The sequence below is a fragment of the Patagioenas fasciata genome, chromosome 7 (assembly GCF_037038585.1).
Source record: "Patagioenas fasciata isolate bPatFas1 chromosome 7, bPatFas1.hap1, whole genome shotgun sequence".
In the NCBI taxonomy this organism is placed as follows: domain Eukaryota; kingdom Metazoa; phylum Chordata; class Aves; order Columbiformes; family Columbidae; genus Patagioenas; species Patagioenas fasciata.
Genome location: NC_092526.1, coordinates 38,820,858 through 38,846,102, shown reverse-complemented (window position 1 = coordinate 38,846,102; position 25,245 = coordinate 38,820,858). Strand labels below are relative to the sequence as shown.

Sequence of the window (25,245 nt, the reverse complement as noted above, 5' to 3'; positions counted from 1 at the left end):
GGGTGGAATGCTAGAGGAACGTGCATAGTTTTGTGTAATTACAACAAGTATTGTTCTAAAGGTCGTTGGCTTGCAGGGCCAGAGATGAGGACAGTGTAAATCAGCACAAACAGTAATTTCCAAAGAACATGATCCATATGCCAAGGAAACGTAGAAGGAGGAGCATCTAATTTGTCTGTCCTTTACTACTGTGGGATTGTTTCCCGTATATCTAGAGTATTTTTTAATATCATCAAATGTAGTATCTTATGCATACTCAATGTATTCTAATATCTTGTTTATGATTACAATATTACAACATTTAAGTATCATCTGTGCAGGAAAAAATACTACTTCTCAGAAGGTACATTTAAAGCCAAGATTTCAGAACAGACTGAATTGTTATATCATTCTGTTCTCATTCTTTACCCCATGCCTTTTGGGTTGTCACTGTGCTTCTAAATACCTTCATAAATGCTTCTGACTGGCTTATTTTAATTAGAAACAAGTAGATTAAACCTCACTACGTGTTCAATTGCAAAGCATCATTTGACAGAACAAAGTCTTCTGAAAGACTACTCTCTGCCCATCTTCGCACAAGCACATACAAGTCTGTGTGTTCTCTTTTGAACTTTTAAAATAATGTACTTCTTCTCTTCTTTCTTTTGTTTTTCTTTGTTTCTCCCTCAGGGCTCACACTTGTTTCAATCGTCTGGACCTTCCCCCCTATCCATCATTCTCTATGCTATATGAAAAACTGTTGACAGCAGTTGAAGAGACAAGTACTTTTGGACTTGAGTGATACACAAACCACAGTGCCCAGCTCGTTGGACTTTTGTGGGTCTGTCTTCTCAAGGAATGAACGAACGTTTGTATTGGATTTCCTACAGGAAAATTGTTTCGCGCTGCAATTCAAATAATGAGGTTCTATGAAGGATCTTGTGAAGCAATTAAAGTGCATTGTGATCATGGCAGAAAATTCTCTGCAGTGAAACTAGAGTGTGCCTGATGTGCAGGGCAAACCAAGCCTTGCAATCCATGGTTTTTCAAGATGGCCAAACTTGCGATGTTCTGAGCAAACAAGAAACGCGATCCCACGCTGTGATCAGCCTGGCTACAGCAAAACTGATGTGTCCCTGAAAACTGGATTTCAGCAAAGCTGTTGAATAGAAAATTCAAGTCAAAATGTCAAATCATTCAGCCCTTTACCTACCCAGTAAATTATAAAAAAAAAAATCCTGCAATAGATTTTTATTTTTTTTTAAATTCATGAAGGTACATTATTTTATGCCCTATGTTACAATTAGCATATCCAGTACTTGCTTTATCTAAGATGCCGAGTGCCTGCATGGTGTGCACCACAGAGCTCAAGGTCCTGGGGCAGAAGTGAATTGGAAGGAAAGTCAGAAATTCAGCACCAAAGGATGTAGCAATACCGGCTGGCATTGAGGTTTGTGGAAATGGGCTTGCCAGGGGTGTGTATGACAAAACTTGAGCTGTTCTAATGAACTTAATCACTTAATAAGACTGATTTTATGCTTTATACTGCATGGAAACTATTTTAAGAAGAAACTAGCAATTTATCACAGCATATCAGGAAAAAAAAGACCCGAACCACAGTGACTTCTGTTTATTTTTATAGGTTCGTTATATTATGTTTCTTAGAGCGTAAACAGGAAAGAAGCAAACTAAAATGCTGTTTCTCTTTTTGTCACTTTCCATGCTTGAACAGGCATTCTGCTAGTGTTCATTCTTTAAGCACTCTCAAGGGGAAAAAAAATGCCTTTTATTTTTTTAAGAGTAAAAGACTCCCCAAAATATTTTGCACTGAATGTACCAAAGTTGAAGGGACATTATGATCTGACCAATAGCCAACTGCATCACTATCGAGTACCTGTAAAAATGCTTAGGAACCAGGCTTTCTTCACGGTGCCACGTCTCTAGATATCAGGACTGTGCACATAAGTAATAATTTTATAATACTCTATGTGATATTGTAATATGCATTTATTTTAAATGCACCTGGGTCATTTTTCATGCGTTGGATAGCTTAATGCAGTGGAGTTTAATACAGATATTTCATATGCTCCCCACGCCTTTTTGTTTGTACAGCACCATAAAATACTTGCTCATTTGGAGACCACGAGTAACCTACTTTATGTCACTGGTCACAGTGACACTATCCCACGTTGGGGAACACCTGCGAGATGGAAACTGGTCATAGTACCTACGTTTGGATTTTCACTGAGAGTTTTCTTAGCAAATGTTACTCGAAAGAGTTTTTTATGGCACATCCAGCACTGCATGGACACCAGTTTCTTTATGCTTCATTTTGCTGAAATACACGAGGCTTCCTCGCATCTATTTTCGGTGTTTTCCTCCAGATGGTCTTGTGGAACACTTGCGCAGCTGCTGTCCCGCAGGACGTCCGCCACATTTTAAAATTCCAGGAAGCTGCAGTCGGATACCGGATGGAAAGAACATGAGTCTGCCTTTGCGCAGCCCCCTCGGTCACCCTGAAGCACAGCAAGCCCGCTTCTGTGGGAAAAGTAGCTTTTCAAGTCACATCCTCACTTTGTAGACTCTGGAAAGGCCATCTCAGGGAGGTATCCTGCTTGGTCTGGTAGGATTTTAGTTTTGTTCCAGCAGAGGTGAACGTCAATGGAGATGCCATCAGCAAAGACCAAGAAAACCCCTCGGGCTCACTGAGAAAATGTTCCCTGTGCAAAGGAAAACCCACTTGTAAAATCAAAGTGAAAGCGTTATTTTGGGAATAACTGAACTTCGCGTGACATCTGGGACTTGCTTACTTAATATAGGTTTTCTTACGCTACTTTTGGCCGGTATGAAGTGGCAAAGAAAAGCCTAAACATGTCACCCTATTTTTACGCATATCTTTATCAGTCTTTGCTAAGATCGCATGTCACAGGTCCTAATGCACATCTTCTTTTCAGAACACAAACGAGCAGCAGGCAAACTGACTTTTCATCAGGCCACTCCAGCATGGCTCACGTTTCCTATGATCCATTCACTGAGTAGCTAAAACTCTGGCACTCAAAGCAGAAGGCAACTTTTGATCAGCTGAAGGACTGCAGAATTCTGATTTTACAATACTGTGTTATCTGTAGTCTAAAAAGGAGATTTCCCAGGTGGAAACTGTATCTACAAGTTTTGAACCAGAAACTCTTTGGAATGAAAAGTTTAAATACTTGGCACAAAGTAAGTTTATACTAGTCTGCCTTTTAAGTTATGCTTTTGTACAAACCGAAAACAATAAATGCATCTTGTCAATTTTTATTTAAATATGTCTACTGCACACATTTTTTTCTGTATTCAGGCATATATAAATAATTGAAATCAGTCACGATGATCCGGTGTTCTGTAAAGATGTGACAGGGTCACCAGTTGGGGCAGCTGTCAGTTAAATAAATCCAGAATCCCCATTGCATTAAGACCAAGAGTTTTAAACATTAGCCTTGTAGTGAAGCCACCACAGAAAGGTGTTTGTGTGGCTTAGAGGGTATCCGGGGTGAAATCCGTCTGTGTACACAGGCACCACATGAACTCCACATGGAAGCGGTTAACCTCTGGTCATACAGTGTGCAGTATATATATATATATATATATATATATATATGGAATTTTGGGGAAAACTGCAAATCTAGGCAGCAGCAGACTGGCAGGACATCAGAGCTTCTGGCATGAGTTAAACAGAGCACCGGACTGGTAGTTTGCTCCGTTTCAAATTATAGGAAAGAAGAGAGCTTTGTGGTTTCTTATATATTTTTAATCCTCTTAAAAGTAAAAAAGAAGAAAAAAAGCTTCCTTCTGAAGCATTCAGAATGGTATAAGCTGGTTGCTACCTGTCATCTCAGCAATATTAATTGCAGATGTTTGCTGAATTACTGCAGTGGTGGCTGCAGAGGTTTGTGCGGATACTTCCAAGTACAGCATCGCTGGACAGGGAAACTCCTGTTCCCAACGGGGCATGTGGCAGCTGTGTTTGAATAGCCTCTATAAGGTCATTTCCCATAGCTTGAAGCAAGTTAATTCTTCTCAGCAAATGAAAATCATTTGTATTAAATTATACTAGTAGTTCTGTTTCTCTTGCTGTTGTTTTGATGTGGAGGGGTGATTTATTCCTGTTAGCACTAATGGGAGTTGAGCAATAAGTTTGGCCTCTGGTTGTGAGATTACAGGCTTGGCTTTAACGTTAACCTTACAGTAGTAATACTCAGCCACTGCTGCTGTTTCCCCTTCTCATCCGTTCTTCCCTGGGCGAGCAAATTGAACTCCAAGCGAAATTTCGGGATAATTACTCAAACCTAGCTCCTGAAACTGTTTGCGTTTTGGCTCAGTTATGTGGTACAAAACAGAACTGAGGGTCTTTTCCAACCAAAATGAGACTCTGATTCTATGAACACACAGTTTTCACAGTGTGTGCTGGTTTATGTTTTGCATCTCTTTCAAATAGGACATGAGCTTCACAATGCTGCTGTTCAGACTGACCAGTTTCAGCACTAGGCTTCTACTATTTAGTATGTTCATTATTATGAAGAGTTTGTTATTCAAATGTTTCTAGTATTTTCTAAAATAATTTTACTGTAAATTAAAGGAATCGCTTGGTTGAAACTTCATGTAGGGCTCTACTTTGTGGGCTTTGCTCAGAGCCATCTTATGCCACAGAGCATTTTAAGGTAAACTTGTGATTAACTTGAGAGTTCTGTTTAATATCACTGACATTATAATGACCTGGCCAGTGCTTGGAAAGGCTCTTCCTGACTCTCAGTGAAAGGATGATGGACAAGGACTCCTCTGGAATGGTTACGATCCATTGTAGCCTCTGTATGTATTCAAAATCCAATTAAAATATCTCCTGGGGGCTATGTGAAATAATTACTACACTCATTGATTAGCCCCCTCCTAAATCAATAATTGGAATTTTGAACTTGTTTCCTTTATGTACCAAATGCAGTCAGATTCCATTGCAGAATAATAATTTAACCAGATGTATTCTGACAGATCTCTTACAGTGAACGCGAAAGGGAGCTGAGTGATGGTTCTTTCAGTCCTCTTTCCCTTTGAAACACTTGGGAATAATGAAAATTGTATTTTGGTTTTCAGTTGTTTCTTTTTCAGACCTTTCAGAAACTTCTCTCTCTGCCCCTACTAGAACAACCGTGTCTGCTTGGAGGGCTTTGGTAAGCGCTCAGGACGTGTATTGTTCCACTAATTTCACTTCGTATTGTGCTGACATCAGTGTAATCAGCTTTGAAACGTGTGTACCTACAAAAGTCCACAGGACTCTGGTCTCCCTTATTCTGGGCTGCCATCCAAAGGCCGCCCATCCTCTCCCTTCTAATTGCACATAATCCCACAGTCCCTCAGGAGACTATTGCTGACCACCTGTGCTGGCTGGAGCTGGAGCATCAGGGCGGGTTTATTTTTTCATCAAGAATTAAACTGGTCTCCTTTGCAACAGAGAGAAAGCATTGCTAGGATCACAGTCACTCCGACATTCAGATTGTGAGCGGTCTAAGAGAAACAGTCATGAAAGATTTTTGGAAAATGGTTGATTAGGTATCCAAGAGTAAATTCCCTTTTCGTTTTGTTTTTGCAAAATGAGTAATGAGGCAAGGGATTTTTCTTTTAATGCATATTAGGAACAATTTCTTCCCCAAAGGACTGTCAGGCATTGGAACAGGGCAGTGGTGGAGTCACCATCCCTGGAGGGGTTTAAAAGACTTTTAGACAATGTTATTAGGGACACAAGTTAGTGCTAGAGTTAGGTTATGGTTGGACTCAATGACCCTGATACAAGCAGCTCCTGACCTACTCCAGTGACTACTTGGCATCATTTTAAGTGCGAATTACCATTTTTATAGTTAGAAATACTCACCTAGCAGTAAAAATCAGGTCAATAAAAGATTCCTCTGAGACATCATATTTGATTGCCATGCTGGCTGCAGTCACACATTGGAGCTGAGTAATTTTAAAATCGATTGCTGTATGAATAAGCAAATCTCTAAAGCCTGATAAATAACGCTAGAAAAGGAATGTAATTGTAGGTGCTGTAATGATAAGATACGGCAGTTCCAGTCAGCAAATACAGGTTACAAAATGCAACCATGGAATAGTGCGAAAGAGAAGGCTGAAAGGGGGGATGAAAGGACTTTTTGGATGGGGAGCAGTGCTGACCACTGACTGTACAAAAGGGGATACGTTTGGCTTGAAAACTAGGCTATGGGAATGTACCCAGGAAAAATGCCTATTCTTTCTGAGATACATTAGCGCTACTGCCACTGCAGGACATATTTTACCTAATGCACACAATCAGAAAACTTCTCTGTTGTTTTTTCTTGGTTTATTTGGTTTGGGTTGTTCGTTGGGGTTTTTTTGTGGTTTTGGGGGATGGTAGGGGTTGGGTTTTATTTTTGACTACTCTCAGGAAAATGAAGGTTTCTAAATAAAATAAGGGTGGTGTCTGGAAGTCCTCTTTATTCTTACTGCTTGTACAAATATTACTGTGCTTGTTACTTACTGCATTTGGCAAGAGAGACAGTATCTGATAAAAGGTTAAATCACCACCACCAAAGGTGATGTTCATTTTAAATGAGATGGGCCAAACCCCTAAGATACAGAGGTTTGTTTCAGATGGTTGGGGTTTGTGTTACAGTTGCATAAGAACCATAGATTTCCATGAAGAGCGTTTTGTCATTCTGAGATTTATACAAGATTTCTAAAGCTCCTTTAAGGTAATAAAAATGTTCTCAATGATCTAGTTAGCTTTGGCCAAGCTGGAGTGACTCTTGACGCCACTCACGCTCTAACGGCATTATCAGCAAAAATACTCTATAAGAGGGTGGGAAGATCTCAGGACCTGGTTATCTACGCGAGAAGAATTATCATACTATTAAGAATATAAAACATCTTAGAAAGATGCTTTTTCTTTCTTTTTCCTTAGAATGACCTGGCCTTGAGGGCATCTGTGGATCCTGAGCAGCAAGGCTGCTTTTTGTATAAGCGACTGAACATTTGTACTCGTAAGGGCCGGTACAGCATGGAAAGGGAAAACTTCAGAGGGGGGAAAAAAAAGCTATTGAGGGATGTTGTGGAACAGTGGTACCCCCAAGTCAGTCGATATTCTTGCCCTTACCAGGCTGCAGTTTGGGTTATTCAGCACGTTTGAGAGCGCATATAGTTTTACAAGTTTTTGTAGTGGGGATGCAGGCATCCAGAATCTAACAGGTGTAGAGGTGCATCTCCCTCATTTTTTGACAATTATTTGATATAGTTTTATACCAAGTTCTTTGTTTTTAAAGAATTTCAGGCACTGAGAATAGAGAGTGCGTATTTATTTCGAAGCTTTAAGTAGAAAACACGTGGTGTATTTTTTAATCCTTTCCATGCTTTTCGGTTGAGTGTTCACAGGACTGTATATCAAATACAATACCAAGTTTTTCTATCTTTCTACAGGGCAATTTAAGTTTCTTCTGAATTTGTTATATGTCGTTCACAAAACACTAAATGGGAAATATGTGCTTCAGGCATTAAGATGGTCTACGTCCTTTTCTCTATTTAGATTGCATTACATTTCACTTTATTTCTTTGAGGCAGAGAGATACAAAATGTGTTGAGTGTGTTACAGGGACACACAATGTGTTTTGTTGTGCCTGACTATAATGTTTGACTGCTCACACATTTGCATCGTTATTTACCCAGTTGAATACACAACTGTTGTGTTGCATTTCCTGTTATTCAAAAACGTTTGGGGAAAAGATTTTCTGTGTATAATTTTATTTTCATACTGATCTCTATTTTGTTTAAGACCATGTTTCATCATGAAATCACTTAATTAAAATAAATCTTCTTACAAAATCAACTCTATTATTGTGCCTCCAAATATATCGTGACATCATTTTTTTTAATCTTCAGATCATTTAATGTCCTTCGCAGCATTTTGAAACCTTCTGGCGGCTTATGGAGTTGGGCACGTTAACAAATTGGAATTTTGGAAGCAGAGAAATTAAGGATTCTGCAGCCATGTGCAACATCATTTGAACAAGAGCTATCTATGAAACAAAGATTATCACAAGTTAAGCGAACAAAGCACCAGATGCTGCAGTCAACACATTGGAGAGGCCCAAGCGTCGTGAAGGAGTTTCTGCCTTTGAATGGAGCATCAGAACTGCCAGGGGCTGTAACGCAAAGCACCGTTATCTTCATAAAAATAGATTTTTATGCCTTTAGGAAAAGTTGGTGCCCCAATGTTTTCCTCCTCCTTTTGTAACAGGTTTTACTGGTTCCAGGAAGAGATACTGGCCTTTATTCAGCACGTAGACGAGGGTTCTCCTTATCGAGACGCCGTCCAAGACCTTTGCTCTGGAATGGTTGAACGGCAAGTTGTCACTTCTGTTTTATACAAACTCGCTTTAGAATCTAATAACGAAGCGATTTTTTTTTTTCTATTCTTTTAGAGCTATTTCTAGAAAGTAATTTTGTGGTATCTTGCTGCTCCCAGAAACGTGATGCACACCAATCTGAAGCAGTGAAGGGGAAGAGAAGGGGCTTTGAGACCTGAGCCCTTTCAGACTTGGTCACAGTTCTCAGTCTTAGACTCACAAGGCATTTGCATCCAGATCACTGATAACTGATGCGCCACGTATCGAGCAATTGCTCATTTATCCCTCGGGCTTGAGTTTGTATGAAGCTCATGCAAGGTGACAGAGGCAATTCTGGTGAGCAGTGGCTGGTTGAGATACAGGGACTTTGCCTATTGCGTTGAGAATTGCCTTTTCTTGCTGCTTTCCCACGTGCAGAGGTGAGCAGATTCCTGCAGAGATTTCGGCATGGGCAAAAAGCCTTGTGATGGATAGATAATTAAGGAAGAGAATAAATTATGAAGAATGGGCATCACGAAGCTAACACCTTTGGGATAGTTAAAAACCGGGAATGAATGAGGAGGTGCATGCGTTAGCAAGCAGCACAGTTTGCAATCCCGAACCGTTGTGACCTCCTGTCTGTTATTCCCCCTCCCCACCCTTTGTTTGTCCTTCTCTGTGCTGGTGGATCAGAGTAAAATTCCAAAGTCCTCAGGGTGGAGTGCAGCCAATTATACCCTTCTCTAAGTGCCAGACATGTTTTTATGGCATTATATAAACAGATAACCAAGACTACAATAACACACGTGTCATGAAGCATTTTTAGTATTTTTTTGGTTTTCAGAACTTAGAGCAGAGCAAATCCTGGCCTTGAAAAGGATCTGTAAAGACACCCGAGCAGCTTAGGAGACAAACATAAGCACTGGCATTTACTTTTTGGCACCATGTGCTATAATAACCTAAAACATCTTAATTGCAGCCATCATTTAATTTGACTCCTGTGGATCATTCGGTATGTTCGGAATGCTGCTTGTTTTTCACCCTGCACAAAGACCCGCTTCTCAACAAAACCCAACCTTTTCTACGTGTTGTATTTTTATTTGGCAGATCTATTTGAAGTCATGTTATAATGAAGAAAGGGTACGGTGTGGACCTCTGCTGAGATGGTAGAACTTTGTGGAAGAGAGTAAAGATTTGGGACTCTGTCAAAACCATCCACAGCTCAAAATGCTAAAAATCTAGATGGAAGGTCAAGAGAGCAGGAGTTGCGCTTGAAAAGCAAGTTCTTAGCGGGTGTATCTTATTGTCCCAGCTCATGGTAGGACGTATTCCAAAGTCTTCAAGAATGCTTTTCATTTTCTCGAACTGCATATCTCATCTTCATTTATACTCCTTGAACTACCTTCTGTCAGCATTGCAGTGACAGCGTGATTCACCACGCATGTGGCAATGACCCGTTTCACTGGCAGTGCCACTGCATGAACAAAATGAACCCAGTAACTCTAATGCTGCCCTGCCAAAATACAATTTACCACTCCTAAGATCTTACGCTACATGACTATTACTGCCTTTCTGCTAAAGCTATTATAAAATGGATGTTTGCAGATTTCCAGGGCAGCTGGTTGGGCTGCTTCACAGAGGAAATCAATTTGACAAATTGCAGCTATTTTAGAACACTTTCTAATTTCAACTTATTTCTAAAGCATGCCCTGGGCTATTTTATATCCTCAAAAAGGGGCTTTGAAACCACAGGTTAGTTTTTTAACTTTTGTTTTGTTTTTCCTCTGGGCTCCTTGAAGCAAGAGGCTCTGAAGGCCCCGTTGCCACTTATAGGCATTAAAAAAATATTGTCAGACATGCTCTGTGCAAGATGTGTGCTGGTATAAAAGCAGTGGAAAGTAGGTTCTGTCCCTATTTCAACATGCAAGTGTGAGAACTGATGCACCAATTGCTGTTTTTAACTGGGCGGGTGGCTGGTCCGCCTCAGCGGGGCCAGGCAAGGCGGCGGCTCCCAGCACAGCGGGAAGGGGAAGCACAGAAGTGCGTCTCGTCGTCTCTCCGGCTTGCACGAAGGCGCCGGGTGAGGCGGCGGCCCAGCCAAGGGGCACCTGCCGCTCCCGCCCCGGCAGCGCCTCCGCCACCCCGGCCCCTTCCCGGGGCGAGGGCAGCCGGGCGGGGGCGCTCCCGGGTCGGAGGGCGCCCCACCAATCGGCGCGCAGAAGGCTCACCCCGTCGGGCGCGGATTGGCTCTCCGCGGCCGAAGTGGGCGGGGCCAGGCGGGCGCCGCCGGGGGAGCCACATCTCAGCGGGCTGCGCGTTTCAAACGCGGGCTGCGCGAGCGCGGCGGTTGGCGGGCGCGAGCGAGCGAGCGGCGGCCGTTTGCGGCGACCGTTGGGCCCCCCTGAGGGTTTCCTGGGAGTCCGGCGGGAAGGGGTGAGTGTGCCCGGGGTGCGGCTCCCGGCCTCGGCCGCCGAACAGGGCGGGTGGATCCGCTGGGGTGCCTGTGAAGAGCGCCCTGCTGCCACCCGGTGTCGGAGCTCGCCGGTCCCCGAGGCGCGGGAGGAGCTGTGAGGAGAGCTGAGGCGGACCGCGGGCTCTCGGTACGGCAGCCCCGGGAGCAGGGGAGCGCGGCGGCCGAGGGAGCGTTTCGTGGCTTTCAGCACTGTCCCGACAGGGACTCGGTCATGGGGGAAGACGGAGAAATAAACTTAACAGCAGAGTCAGTTACACTGCTAAGCGGCATTCTTCATTTTGTCAGCGCTGGGGAGCTCTGGGGATCACCCTCTACAAGTGCTCCAAAGACTGGATGCTCTTCTGTTGCTTTTATTCACAGAATTATTACATATGCATTACAGTTTTTGGAAATGTTGACATACAATACACCTATACTAGGAAATAATTGTTATATATTTGTTAGAGTTGTTAGTTATAATTGTTTAGTTTCTTACTTACATCTGTTAATTATGAGTTAAATATAAACTAAGCACTCTGCTTCTAAACAACGTTTTATTTCTATCTCCCTCTTACAATGCAGAAGGAACTAAAGGTTGAAAAATATCCCCTGATTTTGCAGGTGGTCAGAAAGCACTGATCATGTCAATTGGCTAACGATGGGTATGTCTTTTGTAACTTCTAGTACAGATATGTGTCAAAATTTTCGAAAACTGCAATGCATATGTAATAATTATGTGGATATAAGCAACACAAGGGCCTCCAGCCTTTGGAGCACTTACGGAGGGTGATCCCCAGATCATCTTAGCATGCACTTGACATTTTTGGAAATAGTGAAACTAAGTGACTTTTTGCCCAGTTAAAGGTAGTTTGGTGGGAAGTTTGCAAATTACTGTGCTATCCCTTCTTCTGATGTCTGTTACTCAGGGCTTTTGGTGCAGTGTGTAACAACACAAGGAGCACTTAATTTTGGAAATAATTAACTTATTAGCGTTTTCTTTTTGGAATGAGAATTACCCTTTTTTGTGGCTAATTGGATTTGAAATTGGAACTCATTCTCCTTAATAGATTATGTGCCTGTTTGTGGGTTTGTGCCTGCTATGAATAGTCTTTATTATTGATGGTACCAAGCCAAAAAGAGGAGAGTGGTGTCTTACTAGAGCAACAAAGCTCATTCAGCATGACAAAAGTTCTTCTTGATAGTTAATCTTAAAGAATAATGATATAAAATGAAAGCTGACATAATAAATTTGATAGAAGTAAACTCATAATCAGTTGTCTAATATCAATAAATCTTCCGGTGCTGAAGTCGTGCAGTAACAAGATAACGTGAACTGTTAAACTGTATTTAGTGAGTAAAGCTCTAAAGAGAGTCATGTAAAATTTCAGACATTTGAATCAGTCTCTTAAATGACAAGCTGCAAAAGAAATGCATACATGTTACAAACAAGGTGATTTAGAGACTTGTATGTTAGATTGTATTGTAACACGTTGATCATTTTTTAAGAAATTATTTCATGCTCATCAAATGGTACTTAGAAGATATTCTTAAACTGTGTCATTCTTTTTTTCCTGCTAAAGCATGAATCATTATCTAAATCCCAAATAGTTCCAATATGAATATGCATGTTCCAAGAACTGGTATTTGAACGATGTTTGATGGGTACGGAATTATATTTGAATCGTAACTAGTTTGAGTGCCCTCCCAGAAGTTTCTGTTAGTACATTTCTATCATTTGAAAACTGAAAGTGTATTTTTGTAAACTTGTTAACTGTATCTGAACTGTAATTTGACTTGTGATTTTTTTCTTTTCCTCTTCACTAATAAAGGTCAACCTACTCTTTAACTTAGAATAAACTGTCAATTAAGACTTCTGTTAACCTTCAGTAACTTTTTTCTGCTTTGCTTTTGCATTTCACCTTAAGAGATGCTTCAGGCCTATATATGTGAATGCCAAAACCCAGTAGTTTTACTGCCTTTTCTTTTTTTTAACAGTAGTAGAAATAATGTGAGTGGGTATATCTTTGTAATGTGCTGTTCTACTAGTTTAGGGTAATTTAATCAGGATTACTACGTCATTTTGTTCTAAGTGATCTGAACTTGCAAGGAGGATGTTGTCCATTCATGCTGCTTTCTGACAATCTAGCATTAACATTTAACTTAGATAAGCTATTAATGACTTTAATAAGAAATGTGAAACTTCCCACTGGAAATAACTTTTTTTATTCCCCCTGTGTTTGGCTATTCTTGCTGTGTTGCAGGCAATAAACAAGAAGGGTTGATCAGTTTTTCCTTTCAGATTTTATTTTTACAGTGATTAAATGTGTTGGTTTCAGGTCACTACTGAAACAAAATCAAGGCTCTTCTAGTCTGATAGACCTGAACTCTAATATTTCTATACTTCCCTGCACTGCAATTGTGGAATTTCCAAAACTCTTAATTATTTTGCTTTAACAGGTGACTCGTGGAAGAGAGAGACCTGACTATGTCGAGGAGAAAGTTGGAGAATAAAAGCCTTTCTGGCTTATTAGCTACATCTCTGCAGACACAAATCAGGACAGACAATTTCCACAATTTTTATATGCTTGAATCGAAAGAGCTAGGAAGGTAAGATTATTCCTATTTATTTTATTCGAATGAGAGGAATTGCTGCTGCAAGAAAATTCGTTGTGCAGTCATAGACGTTTTTCAGCAAACTTTTATGGTCGGGAATGAAGCGATTTAACCGGTTCTCATGGACATGTAGATCTGGGATTATGTTCTTTTTCTTCCACTTCCCCTGCCTAGTCACACATCACATTACAGGTACATAAACTAAAGAAGAGATGACACAGGGTAATATGAATGGGGGGTTTGAGTTGGTCGGTTGGTTTTTTTGAAGTCTAGGAAACAAAAACCTTTTTCTCTCCCCCTCACACCCTCAAGCAGTAAGTTTCTAACCACCTGCTGTTTCAGAGTAGTTTTGCAGCTTGCTTCACTTGTGTTTGCAACTGTAAAATAGGAAATAAAATGCAAAAACCCCTTTGGTATTTATGATTCTGTTTCAGACATCTGAGTTAACGCTTTTTGAAATAATTGTGTGTGTCTCACAGTTGTGTCTTGCTGTGCTACGGGGCGATCCTGAGCACCTGTAACTTGTTTTGTCAGCAAAGATGCTCTTCTGCATGTGATTTTGTAAGCTCTTTAGCTTTCACTGTTCTCTGGTTATCTTTTTGTTATTTTTCTCTAGCACATGCTGTATCTGGTACCCTTTTACCAAAGCGCACCTTGAGGCTCATAACTTTCCTCTGTCAGGGCTAGTTTTGAATTCTAGGCTCTATAGAAGCAGTTTATATACACCATCATCTAGAACTCCAGTATTCTTAACACACTGGGTTTTCACATTATACATACTTGTGAGATGATGTCTAAAGCAAACAAAAGTATAGATTTTATGTGGATTCCAGAACAGTCTTTAATACTTCCTGCACATGCAAAACCAGGCATAACAAAAGAAGTGCCAAAATGCAAAGAAGCAGAAGCAGAGTAAAATGTTTTCTGAACATACTTTTGATTTTTCCTGGCCTCACGGCGTGTGTGTGCATTTTCTAAATGTTTTTCAAAAATGTTTACAACACTGAAATATCTTTGTGGTTTCTCTAAAAGTTTTAATATACTTGCAATTTTCTTCTTCAGGTTATTTAGTAAATAGTTCTGTTGCTCTTCTCTGCTTAAGCTTCCTAAGTCCCATTTCTTCTTCATACACCCTGATCTTTTAGATCCTTTGGTATTTAAGACAGTGACTCAGGAGGGAGTCAGGTTCTGTTTAGTGGGTTAAGCAGTTTTGTCCCCAGTGTGTGGATGGCTTGGCTTCTTTTGATGTAGTCGAATTTCTGTGCTTTATAACGTGGGATACGAAAACAACCTGAAATCGGTTTTTATCTGATAAAACTGGGCTGTAAAGTGTGATGGTTAAGCAGTTACTTTGCAGGCAACAAGGCCTGGGAACCACTTTGGTTGCCTCTGTGCAACACTTCAGATCTGGGAAAATTCCACTGCTCTAAACAGATTTTTAAAAATCTTAATAATTTTGTCTTAATTGGCACACTACAGATACAGTATAAACGAGCGGAAATTCTTACATCATCAATCTGGAGACAGTGCTGACCCTTCAAAACTGTTACACTCACAGCAACTAGAAGGAAGATGTGCAAAAACTACAGGGGAAGATCTTGCTGTTCTCATGAAACTCAACCAGTTCCTCTTTCTTAATTTTAGAAAACTTTTCTGGTTGACAGGATGATGTGATGTTAAAATGAGAACATTAGCTGTGGGGGGGTATCTTAAACTTTTGTATATTATGAAATTCAGCTCAATGACTCCAAATACTCTGCAATAATAAGCTGATTTAACAACTGGGAAAGGACTCAGACTTTTTGGGCTTACAAAGAGTTGCTAAAATGAAGAGTGTGTATTATCAGATTGCATATAATGTTTACCTCTTAAATTAGCTTTTCTTCTGAGTTTTGTACTCTTACCTTTCTAAATTTAGCGCTTAAAAAAAGGACATAGAAATTCTACAACTAATTTACTGTCAAAGTAACTGATGACTGAGAGGCTGGTTTTTTAAAATTTATTTCTAAATAAGGAACAGCAGTTTGCTTAAAGATCAACTTTACATGTTCTGTGATTGTCAGATTTGTACAAACTGTATTTAACATGGCTATTTGCAAATGGAAATCTGATGGTTTGATTTTTGAAATAAAGTTTCTTGTATCATTTGAAAACGCTTTGCAAGCATGCACCTAGGTATTTCTGGGAATGCAAAAACTTTGTTCTTTTCTGGAGTTTATAACTTGGCTTAAAAACATGGATTTTTTTTTTCCTCTAATTTTTTAAAAGGTCAGCTCAGTGATTGAACTAGAATATGTGGTTTTCGTTGAAAAACATTTCTTTGCCAAAATACATTTTTGTTTCCGTACCTAAAAAGTTGGCTAGGAAATAAAGCAGCACGCTTTGTTGAACTGCAATGGAGAAAGAGAATGCTGAGGAGGTGGTGTTTTCCTGTTGAGATGTTTTTAAACATTTTGCACATATCTGGTTGGTTTGGGGGGGGGGTTTGTGTGTTTATTGTGTGGGGTGTTTATGTTTGTTTTGTTTGGGTTTGGGTTTTTTGTTTTTCTTTTAGCAGTACTACATGATTTGTGGAGCAGAATTATTTTGATGACTCTCAAATTTTCTCCTCAAACCTTTATCTAGCTTAGTATAATTTCTCCTGCATTGGCTGAAAGTGAACGTTCAGGGAATAGTGCAAGAACAGACCAAGTGTAGGTTTCCCCTGATAATTTTTTATTTCATTTGCCATGCCTTTTTATTTCTAATGCCAATTTACATCGTTCTTATGTTTTGAGTCTTAATGTTTTCTCTTTTATTTTGCAGGGGAAGATGTGCTGTGGTTAGAAAATGTGTAGCTAAATCCACAGGCCAAGAGTTTGCAGCTAAATTTTTAAAGAAAAGAAGAAGAGGTCAAGACTGCAAAGCAGAGATTCTTCATGAAATTGCCGTGCTTGAATTAATGAAATCTAATCCTCGCATAGTTAATCTCCATGAAGTCTATGAAACAGCAAATGAAATCATCTTAGTCTTGGAATAGTAAGTATGCCTTCATCAGATGCTCCACGTTTGTAACTACAAATCTGTCAGTATACTGATTGTTTTGCGTGAGTTGCTTGAACACCCAGAAGATTTACAACAGTACACTACCTACGTTATGCTACTATTGTATTATTATAAACTTTATAAGCTCTTAGGGACTTTTTTGGGTATGATTTATTTTCATGTAAATGCAAGAGCTGAATCAACTGCTGTTCATTTGGATCTTTGGTTTTGTATGCATGTTTTGTTATATCTACAGCTAATAAGTTATGTCAAAAAATATGGAATGAGGCATCAAACAAAATACACTAAAACCTATAGTAGTTCTGTGCTCAAAATTTAAAAAAATGGACTGAAAATTGAAAGATTTTTTTGACAAAAAGCTATAAAAAAAAATTAAAAAGATTCTTCTTTCTTCTCCCTGCATAGCTTAGTTTCATAGACAATTTCACTCAATTTCAAATTAAAATAATTTTTATGCCTTTGAATACTATCTCAAGAGGGTAATTTTGAATAAGATTTGCCTCCTTAATTTAGGCAGATTTTCTTCTGCTAGTTGGATTTTTTGTAAAACAGCTCTGATCAGCTTTCAAGTCAGCCTAACCTAAAAGAAAACCTGAATACAAACTCTAGAGTGTATTTTTTTTTTTTAATTAATGTAAAGAATCTTTAATGCAAGCTGACCAGAGAGAATATCCTTGAATCTCCCAAAAAGTGCATACTGCTTTGATGCATCTCAAATCATAACCAAAAAAAAATCCACTGATGCCAATTACATAGATTTCAGAGAAGCTGAGCACGTGCATGTTCTATGACCTTCAGTCACTGCTTGTGTCACGATTTTGGGCAAGGCAGCAATAAACCATGGCAGACGCTCCCTGTCAGCCCCTTTATCTCCTGCCACCCCTTCCTTTAGATCAGAAAGATGATAAGAAAGATAAAGGGAAAGGAAGAGAGACTTAGACTTCAAGTTGGAGAGTTTTAAGGGCTTTTGCTAATGCTACTAATAAATACAGAATATATATACAAAATATACAAAACCAATCTCAAGTGCTGGATGTGGAGCTGGCGTCACTCCAGCAGCAGAGCTGGGTGTGCGGAGCTGGCGGCTCCAGCAGGTGCAGCTCAGGCCCCAGGAAGTCGTGGGCAGGACTTCATGGCAAAACCGGAACCTGGTTGCAGGATGCAGGGCCCGAGGCCTGGGGATCGCAGGCAGACAGACAGGGTCCTCTCTAGATGCTGGCTATGATCAAAGAGAGCTTGACCCTCATGATCACCCTCTTGTATATGGGGTATGATGATTATGGGATGGAATACTTCTGTTGGTCAGTTCTAGTCACCTGTTCCATCCACCCCGCCTCAAACACGCCCCTCTCACAACAGAATGTGGAAAAACTTATCAGTCTTTCTTGGCTACCATAGTAATAAATCTAAACACGAGCTTCTTCAGCATTCTGTTGGTCTCTTATCAGCACCGAGTACAGCATCCTAGGAAAAATATGCAGGCTAAAACTCAGAAAAGTACAGCCACCTAGAAGAACTGCGCTGAAAGCAAAATCACTACAAGAGAACTGGTCTTGTTTTTAACAAAACCAGGACAGCTTGACACTTTTGGTGACTGAAAACTCACAATTCATTTGTGGGTTCTGAACTCCTAAATTTAGTGGGTTTATTGTTTTAAAACTGTTTGGCTTTTGGAGTTATTTCTTCCAAAATTCCCATGTCTTTTTAGCTGCCATTGTGGCTTCTCATAAGCTCTGAAAACAAGTCTAATTTGGAAATCTAATTTTGTCTATCATATTTGTACGTGTGTTTGGAATGTGAGGAGCAAAAATGCAGTTTGTGAAATTAGTTTGGGAAGTCTCTCTCCCTTTCTCAGTTGGTGCTGAACTATAGACTCTTATTTTTTTCTAATGATGAAATTCAGGCTTACTAATCTGTAATTCTGAGTGAGCTCTTAAGGATAGAGGGAGAAACTTCAGGCAGTTTAGAGCAGGTTAAATAATGATTTCAAACCCATCATGAAACAGCTGACACTGCAGCAAAGTGCAGAAGTATAACTAGTAAACCACATACAACACGGTTATTTCCATGCTTCCTTTATGCTGTACTAATAGTAGGGGTTTCTGTAAGTAAACAGGAAGACATATTTGAGATGCTATTTGAAAACATGAAGCTTGTCCATCTCTGTTAGTGTGGAAATTACAGATTTCAAAGCGTCAGATCTGAGTCCTTGTATTTCTGAGTGTTCTGTGTGTACTAGAGTTCTGGCAGACATTGCTCACTAACTGATTAGGCAACTGGATATTTAATCAGCAGCAGCATGCCAGATTTTCTTCCTGGTACCTCTCTGATAGGAATATCAGATTTTCAGTCTTCCATCAGAATGGCAGGACCTTGGGTGGCAAGTAGGCAGTTTCCTCCCCCTCCAGAAATATTCTTCAGTACCTCCAGCTGTTCATTGCATTGTGGTTCTTAGATTTACATTTACACCACAGCCACATCTTGTAACAAAAAACCATCTTTTTTTGCCTTTTCTAAGTGTTTATGTGCTGTGTATTTGCGTACGTGTTTAAAAAAAATAACAATATTCCCAGCCTCTCTGATAATATGAATATGATAATTGAATATATATATTGTATATATAGGTACTATGTATACATTTTTTCTCACTTAAGCTTGAAAATTCAAACTTAATATGTAAGTGTTCTTCAATGTGTTTCAGTGCTGCCGGAGGAGAAATATTTGACTTATGTGTCTCAGATCTTGATGACAGAATTGGTGAAAGGGATATTGTAAGACTTATTAGACAAATACTTGAAGGACTTTGCTGCTTGCATGAAAACAATATTGTTCATCTTGATTTAAAGGTGAGGGTGCAGCACACTTTTTATTTTAGTACTTTATCTTCAATTTCATATCATGTTAATCACAGTAATTTGTTAAATACGTAACAAAGATGAGGAGAAAACGAGTGTGTTAGAGATTAAATGATTTTTTAAAAAAATAAAATTTAGCAATAGGTATTACATAATAGAAACTGAAATGTCTTTCTGTACATTTGTGGTTTTTTTCAGCTTATACTTGATTAACTGAGAATTAAATCTTTTCTATTGTAGCCTCAAAATATTTTGCTGAGCAGTGTCAATCCTCTTGGTGATGTAAAAATTGTAGATTTCGGTATGTCTCGGAAGCTGGAGAGTTCTAGTGAACTGCGGCAGATTATGGGAACAACAGAGTATCTAGGTAAGGAAGAGTTGCTTCACAATTTCTGATGCGCGGTTTTGGGAAAAGAGGAATGGTTCATGTAATGTGCTTATTAACTTATTGGTCATTACTGGAGGAAGAACAGCAGGACAAGGCACCAAATATATGTGCCAAAAAAAAATCCCAAATTATATCGATAAGCGCACCTCTAATTTCATGCTGTAGTATTTGCTGTGATGCAGACTGTTTAATCAACATAAATTGGCTGTTAAATTCTTTTGATTAGAGCTGAAATACAGCATTAATATGCACAAAGAAACGCTCCTTGAATTAGGAATGCTGTTTAGAATTATGATTTACAGAGATTAAAATATTCCTTGGGAAGGGAAAGCTTGCCATTAACAGGTGGCCCTCTCTGAGGGGCAGGTTTCCCTCATGATCTGCCCGCATTCCATTTGAAGAGCGCTTCAGCCTGTAGTGAGTAACTCCCTGTCTAGCATACGTTAACAGCCACTCATCCGAAAATTGGCTTGGTCATCTGGCTTTGCTTTATGCATTCCCCTTAAAAAGCTGTGTACTTGAAAACCTCTTAGAAGAATCTTTTGTGTGATACATCTGATCAGAAACTACCTTGGGACTTGGATAGAATAGACTTTAGGATGTATACTGCCATTTTAGTGTGGACCAGTTGAGCATCGGTGTGTGTAATCAAACAGAAGCAACTTTTTTCACCTTTGGGGCTTGAAAATAATAAACTCGATTATTAAAACTGCATGTTTAGTCTCATAATAATGGTTGGCAAAAAAACCCACCAGAAATGTAGTGTATGATTCAAGGTCAATAAGTAAGTGTTTATCTTCTCCCTGTCTCTTTCTCTAGCTCCAGAAATCTTAAACTACGATCCTGTTACCACAGCTACAGATATGTGGTAGGTCATATATTTTAATTTAATGTATGGAGGTAGGCATGACCATTTATCGATCTAGGGACCAGTTTTACCTGGCTTCCAAGAATACCCTTCTGTTCACCAACCAAAAGAGAGAGAGTTGGGAGGGGAAGGAGTGCTCGGGATATAACCTGGGGCTTACTGGGATTACTGCATATGTTTTCTCTATATATACACACACAGGGGGGTTTGAAAAGATGGACCCAATTTCAAAGCAGTATTAGTGATCAGTTGGGGCCATCTTTTTGAAACACTCTCTATATGTAAGTGAGCAATTTTCATAAAATCCCTTTAGTGAGATACATACGTGGCTTTCCTTGTGTGTACATGTGTATGTGCTTGAAGCACATAAAAGTGAGCTCTCACATGATGTTTTTAGTTCTCTGAATGTTGCATACATCAGGAAGTTTGATCTGCAGCATGATAAATATGAGGGGTATCCTAGTAGGGTCATACATTATGTTCTTATTTCAGGAACATAGGCGTTATTTCATACATGCTGCTGACACAAGAATCTCCATTTGTGGGAGCTGATAATCAAGAAACTTACCTTAATATATCTCAAGTTAACGTGGATTATTCAGAAGAAACATTTTCATCAGTTTCACCACCTGCCAAAGACTTCATTCAAAAACTTCTCATAAAAAATCCAGAGTAAGTAACAAACTCCTACAGGCAACAATCTTATGTCACCATCTGGAATAACTTGTAAAGCCCACACTATCATGCAGGAAGTAACCATGAATAGCCTGCTTTGATAAATGTTGGTGTGGACCTGCGAGATGTTTGATATTCTGTCACAGTTACCGCTCTACTTGATTTTTTGCTTCTGGGCATCTCGGAGTCTTCATTAGAACCTCAGTAACTTTTTTTTCTTTTCCTATTCCAATTCTTGATGACTATACCTTCTTTGAATCTTCAGAGGAAGAATCTGTCCTCAGCTAGTCAAGTCTGTAAGGTCAGAGTTCTCTGACCAAAAAATATTCACGTGTTCTGGTAGAGTTAAGGACAAATAGGGGGCTCTGTTGCATTTATTGCAAGTTATCTGGAATTTAACATGGCGAGAACTGTAGTAGCACTTCACTAAGTTATCCAAAGGAGTGATTTTGTAAGTCTGTGGTCTGTTTGGTAGTAAATACATTTTGCAAGGGTTTACGCCAGTTTATGATGACTTGCAAGAGTAACAGACTACAAAATCTCTGATAGAGTTGATGACATCATGTTACTTGGCCCTCCTTGAAAACCGGATGACTAAATATTCATTAACCTACGTATTTACAATCGTCTCTGTAACGCATAGGACTTCAAAAGTATAAGAATATACATACATACATACATATATATACATACACGCGCACCATGTTGAAAACATTCCAAGGGACTGTGAATACTGGCTGAGAAATGCCTGTTCCTCGTTGTGAGGAAAAGCTTACCAGTCCTGATACCCAGTGGTAGGGGAAGCTGTCCACTCCAATTTATATGCATGTTGCCAATACTTAACTATGGTGGGGTCTAATGTGCTTTTTAGCAGCAGTGGTAGGGGTCTGCTTAAGATTTCTTAGCATGTGTCAGAGCTATTGTAATTATGTTTTCAGTATTTCTGAAGTTAACTGAAGCAACTTTACTGTTTTCTCTTTCAAAGGGAGAGACCCACAGCAGAGGCCTGTCTTTCTCATTCATGGCTGCAGCAAGAGGAGTTCATCCTCTTGTCCAGCCCTGAGGAAACTTGTGGCTTTTCTCTGATGCCAGGACACGCAATGAAATTCTCAGAAGAGCGGAATGTAAAATCCAGTTGTAATGGTACCTGTAGCAACAAGGAAGACAAAGAAAACATTCCAGAGGACAGCAGTACAGTCTCCAAACGTTTCCGTTTCGATGATTCATTGCAGTATCCCCAAGACTTCACGACAGACTTCATATGTTAATACGTAATACAGACTTTTATAAAAAGAATTTAGCATAATCTGTTCCAGTGGCAAATATAAGATTATGGCTTGCCAATTCGTGCAGCATTGGCATATGGGAAATGCACTTTGATCTTTTTATGGTGGTGCTTCCTTGTCTGTCCATTGCTGGCAATGGATTTAACTCCTGAGAAATCGGGGTTGTTGCACCAATAAAATGAATTATTTTTTTTAAGAAGATATAATTAAACATTTTTGCACTTTTTAAGTTTTAGTCCAAAAATTATGTCAGAGTGAACAAATTAAATCCTGAAAATTAGTTTGTTTAAACTGAAGCTTTGCCAAGCAGTGGTTGAATACATGCACATTTGTATGACTAGCCTTAATAAGAAATTGGTCTAAGCAGGGAAACTGGGCTTGCTTGTGAGCATTCTCATAGCTTTAAATGGAAGCTGAAGTTGGTGTGGTTTGGGAATAGGATACACCTGTTGGGGCCATTTGGAGGACTGGTTTCTCTCAAGGATCACTGAGGAAGTGTTTGCGCCTTATGGATCCGGTCCACTTGGGCTTTATAAGGCATAGTCTCTGTGTTTTTCCTGTGTTGGATCTCTGGACTGCTTCAATAGAGAACGTCCTTGCATTAGTGGTCCTTTCTTATCCGTAAGTTAGATTTGAGGAGGATGAGGGTCACATGCTGATGTGAATATTTGATACACTCAGTTTGCTTTCATCAAACCTCTGAAATAATATTGTCTACCTGTATTGACTTACTCCTCATCTTAAAAGTAATAATTAAAAACAAAACCCAGCACCATACAAAAAATCCCGAACCAAAAAGTCTCTTTAAAGTAATAACTGAATAAACTGAAAATAGAACCATTTTTGCCAGTGCAGCTGCAATGAAAAGCTTTTCATTATGCCCCTCAATGTAGCAGTGCAGTGCATCTCTGTCAGTTATTGCTACAGATAATGACTTGGCTTCCTGCCCACTCGGAGAAATGGACTGCAGTGTCAAAAGAGAAACTACCTAATAATTATTTTAAGCCTTTAAATTTCTTTTGGTTAGTAGGCTTGTTATTTTTTTAAGTTATATCTCTTCAACTTCATGTTTCTAGGCTCTGAGGATATAATGCCTATGTCAAGTGTTGACTTGGAGCAACTACCAGTCATGCCTTAACAGCCTGAAACTCATACTGACAAGGTAAAATCCTCATTGTAACACTGAGGCTGGAGGTCGTCTTGTGTAGGGAATGTATTAAAACTCTTATAAATGTTTTGGAAGTAAATGGCACTTTAAAATACTTTTGGGGTTTTCCACTCCTTAAGACTTAATCATCTTTGATTTGGATTTGATTTGGTTTGTATAATAAAGTATCACAATCTAGTAATATTTTTTTGAGTGTGCCTTTGGACTTGTCAATTGCAGATTGAAGTTTTGGAACAACCTGTGATTGAGAGGTGAACATAATGAGTGCTAAAAGGTTGTATTTTATTTTTCTTCACGCAAGGAAGGCAGAAGGGTTTTTTACAAATAAATTTCAATAGAAGGTTTTGCCAGAATGCTGGAGGAATTCAGGACTCTTGTCTCTATTTTGGGTGACGCTCATGTCGAGAAGTGAACAGTTGATTGAGGTGTAAGGTCTCTAAGTCTCTTTCAGCTCACGTTTGTCAAGAGAAGGAAAAGTTTTCTGAGACTTAATCTTATGTGAAATGAAGTAATGGATGTACTCGGCATGGATGACGCTCAGATGCCTGGGTATAAGTGAACCACATTGAGTCTCCTCTATGTGTGAATTTTCATGGAACTTTTTTTCAGTGATACTGATGTTGTATATAATGATAAAATGACTTTGGAGGCAGTTGTTGCATTGTGTTCAGGTACCTTATACCCTCACTTTTCAAAGTCATTGGCTTTTCCCAGCTGGAGTCTTTTCTACCCTTTTGTTTTTCTCTACCAGCATGGAGCCTAATTTGAACTGGGTAAATTAAAAACACAGACTATTTTGTCGATACTCAGAAGTTAGAGTAAGATGAAGAAAATGTCCAAAAGGTCTAACGGAAAAAGGTAGAAAAGAATGTTTCTAAAATTATTAAATTTTAAAACTCTGCAAAAATATTACTGAAATTACAACCAGGAAGCTTCGTACGTTAGTATTTTTCTTTTTAACATACGGAAAATAAAGCTGAAAGCATATGCCAGCACTTTATGACAAAAATTGTTATTTGTTAAGATTTTTATCATGGTGTCTGATGTTTACATTTCATACTGCTTTTGGAGCTAACTTATCTTTAAATAAATGAGAATTGGTCTTATCCAAGGAACTTAAGCTTTGAAGACTTTATTTGTACTTCATGTAAACTTAAAATATACGTTGAATGCGATTTTGTTTGGATCAATGCTTTTGATTTATTTAAAAATCTTATTATGCATGCGGAACTGGTGTAACCTCATCGGGTGTTCCTGCTCCATGGGGGGATTGCACTGGGTGAGCTTTCCAGGGCCCTTCCAACCCTTGACATCCTGTGGTTCTGTGTGTGTGGTTCTGTGATAACTTCAATGTAAATACAGCCATTGTAGCCAATTCTCAGCCCATCTTGCTTCCTGCCACATTACTGGGGATTACGGAGGGGAACCGAGTGACGAGGCACGTTTTAAGATGGCCGAGCTGCTGTTTGTGTGCTCATGAAGTGAGCGGGTGCAGCAGGCGGGCGCGGCCGGGAGGAGCAGAACCGAGTCCCCGC

The 25,245-nt window shown here is 39.5% G+C and overlaps 2 protein-coding genes across 5 annotated transcripts in view; both read left to right on the top strand.

The window, feature by feature from the left end:
• The window catches only part of HECW2 (HECT, C2 and WW domain containing E3 ubiquitin protein ligase 2), a 126,350-nt gene extending 123,068 nt beyond the window's left edge, over positions 1 to 3,282 (top strand). For all 3 annotated transcript variants that reach the window (XM_065840657.2, XM_065840656.2, XM_071811481.1), the window contains one exon: positions 670 to 3,282. In XM_065840657.2, the coding sequence (XP_065696729.1) occupies positions 670 to 781 (112 nt within the window). In that variant the 3' untranslated portion in view covers positions 782 to 3,282. The remainder of the gene's footprint in view (positions 1 to 669) is intronic.
• A 7,362-nt stretch (positions 3,283 to 10,644) lies between these two features.
• Positions 10,645 to 24,825, top strand: STK17B (serine/threonine kinase 17b). 2 transcript variants are annotated; one of them, XM_065841511.2, is made up of 8 exons: positions 10,645 to 10,793; positions 13,270 to 13,419; positions 16,231 to 16,443; positions 19,172 to 19,316; positions 19,566 to 19,692; positions 20,533 to 20,581; positions 21,074 to 21,253; positions 22,242 to 24,825. In XM_065841511.2, exons 2-8 carry the CDS (start codon positions 13,298 to 13,300, stop codon positions 22,522 to 22,524), a joined length of 1,119 nt encoding a protein of 372 aa, XP_065697583.1. In that variant the 5' UTR covers positions 10,645 to 10,793; positions 13,270 to 13,297; the 3' UTR covers positions 22,525 to 24,825. The 2 variants fall into 2 exon arrangements, with proteins under 2 accessions (XP_065697583.1, XP_065697584.1); XM_065841512.2 differs by lacking the exon at positions 10,645 to 10,793 and adding an exon at positions 10,802 to 10,960.
• Positions 24,826 to 25,245: the final 420 nt, after the last annotated feature.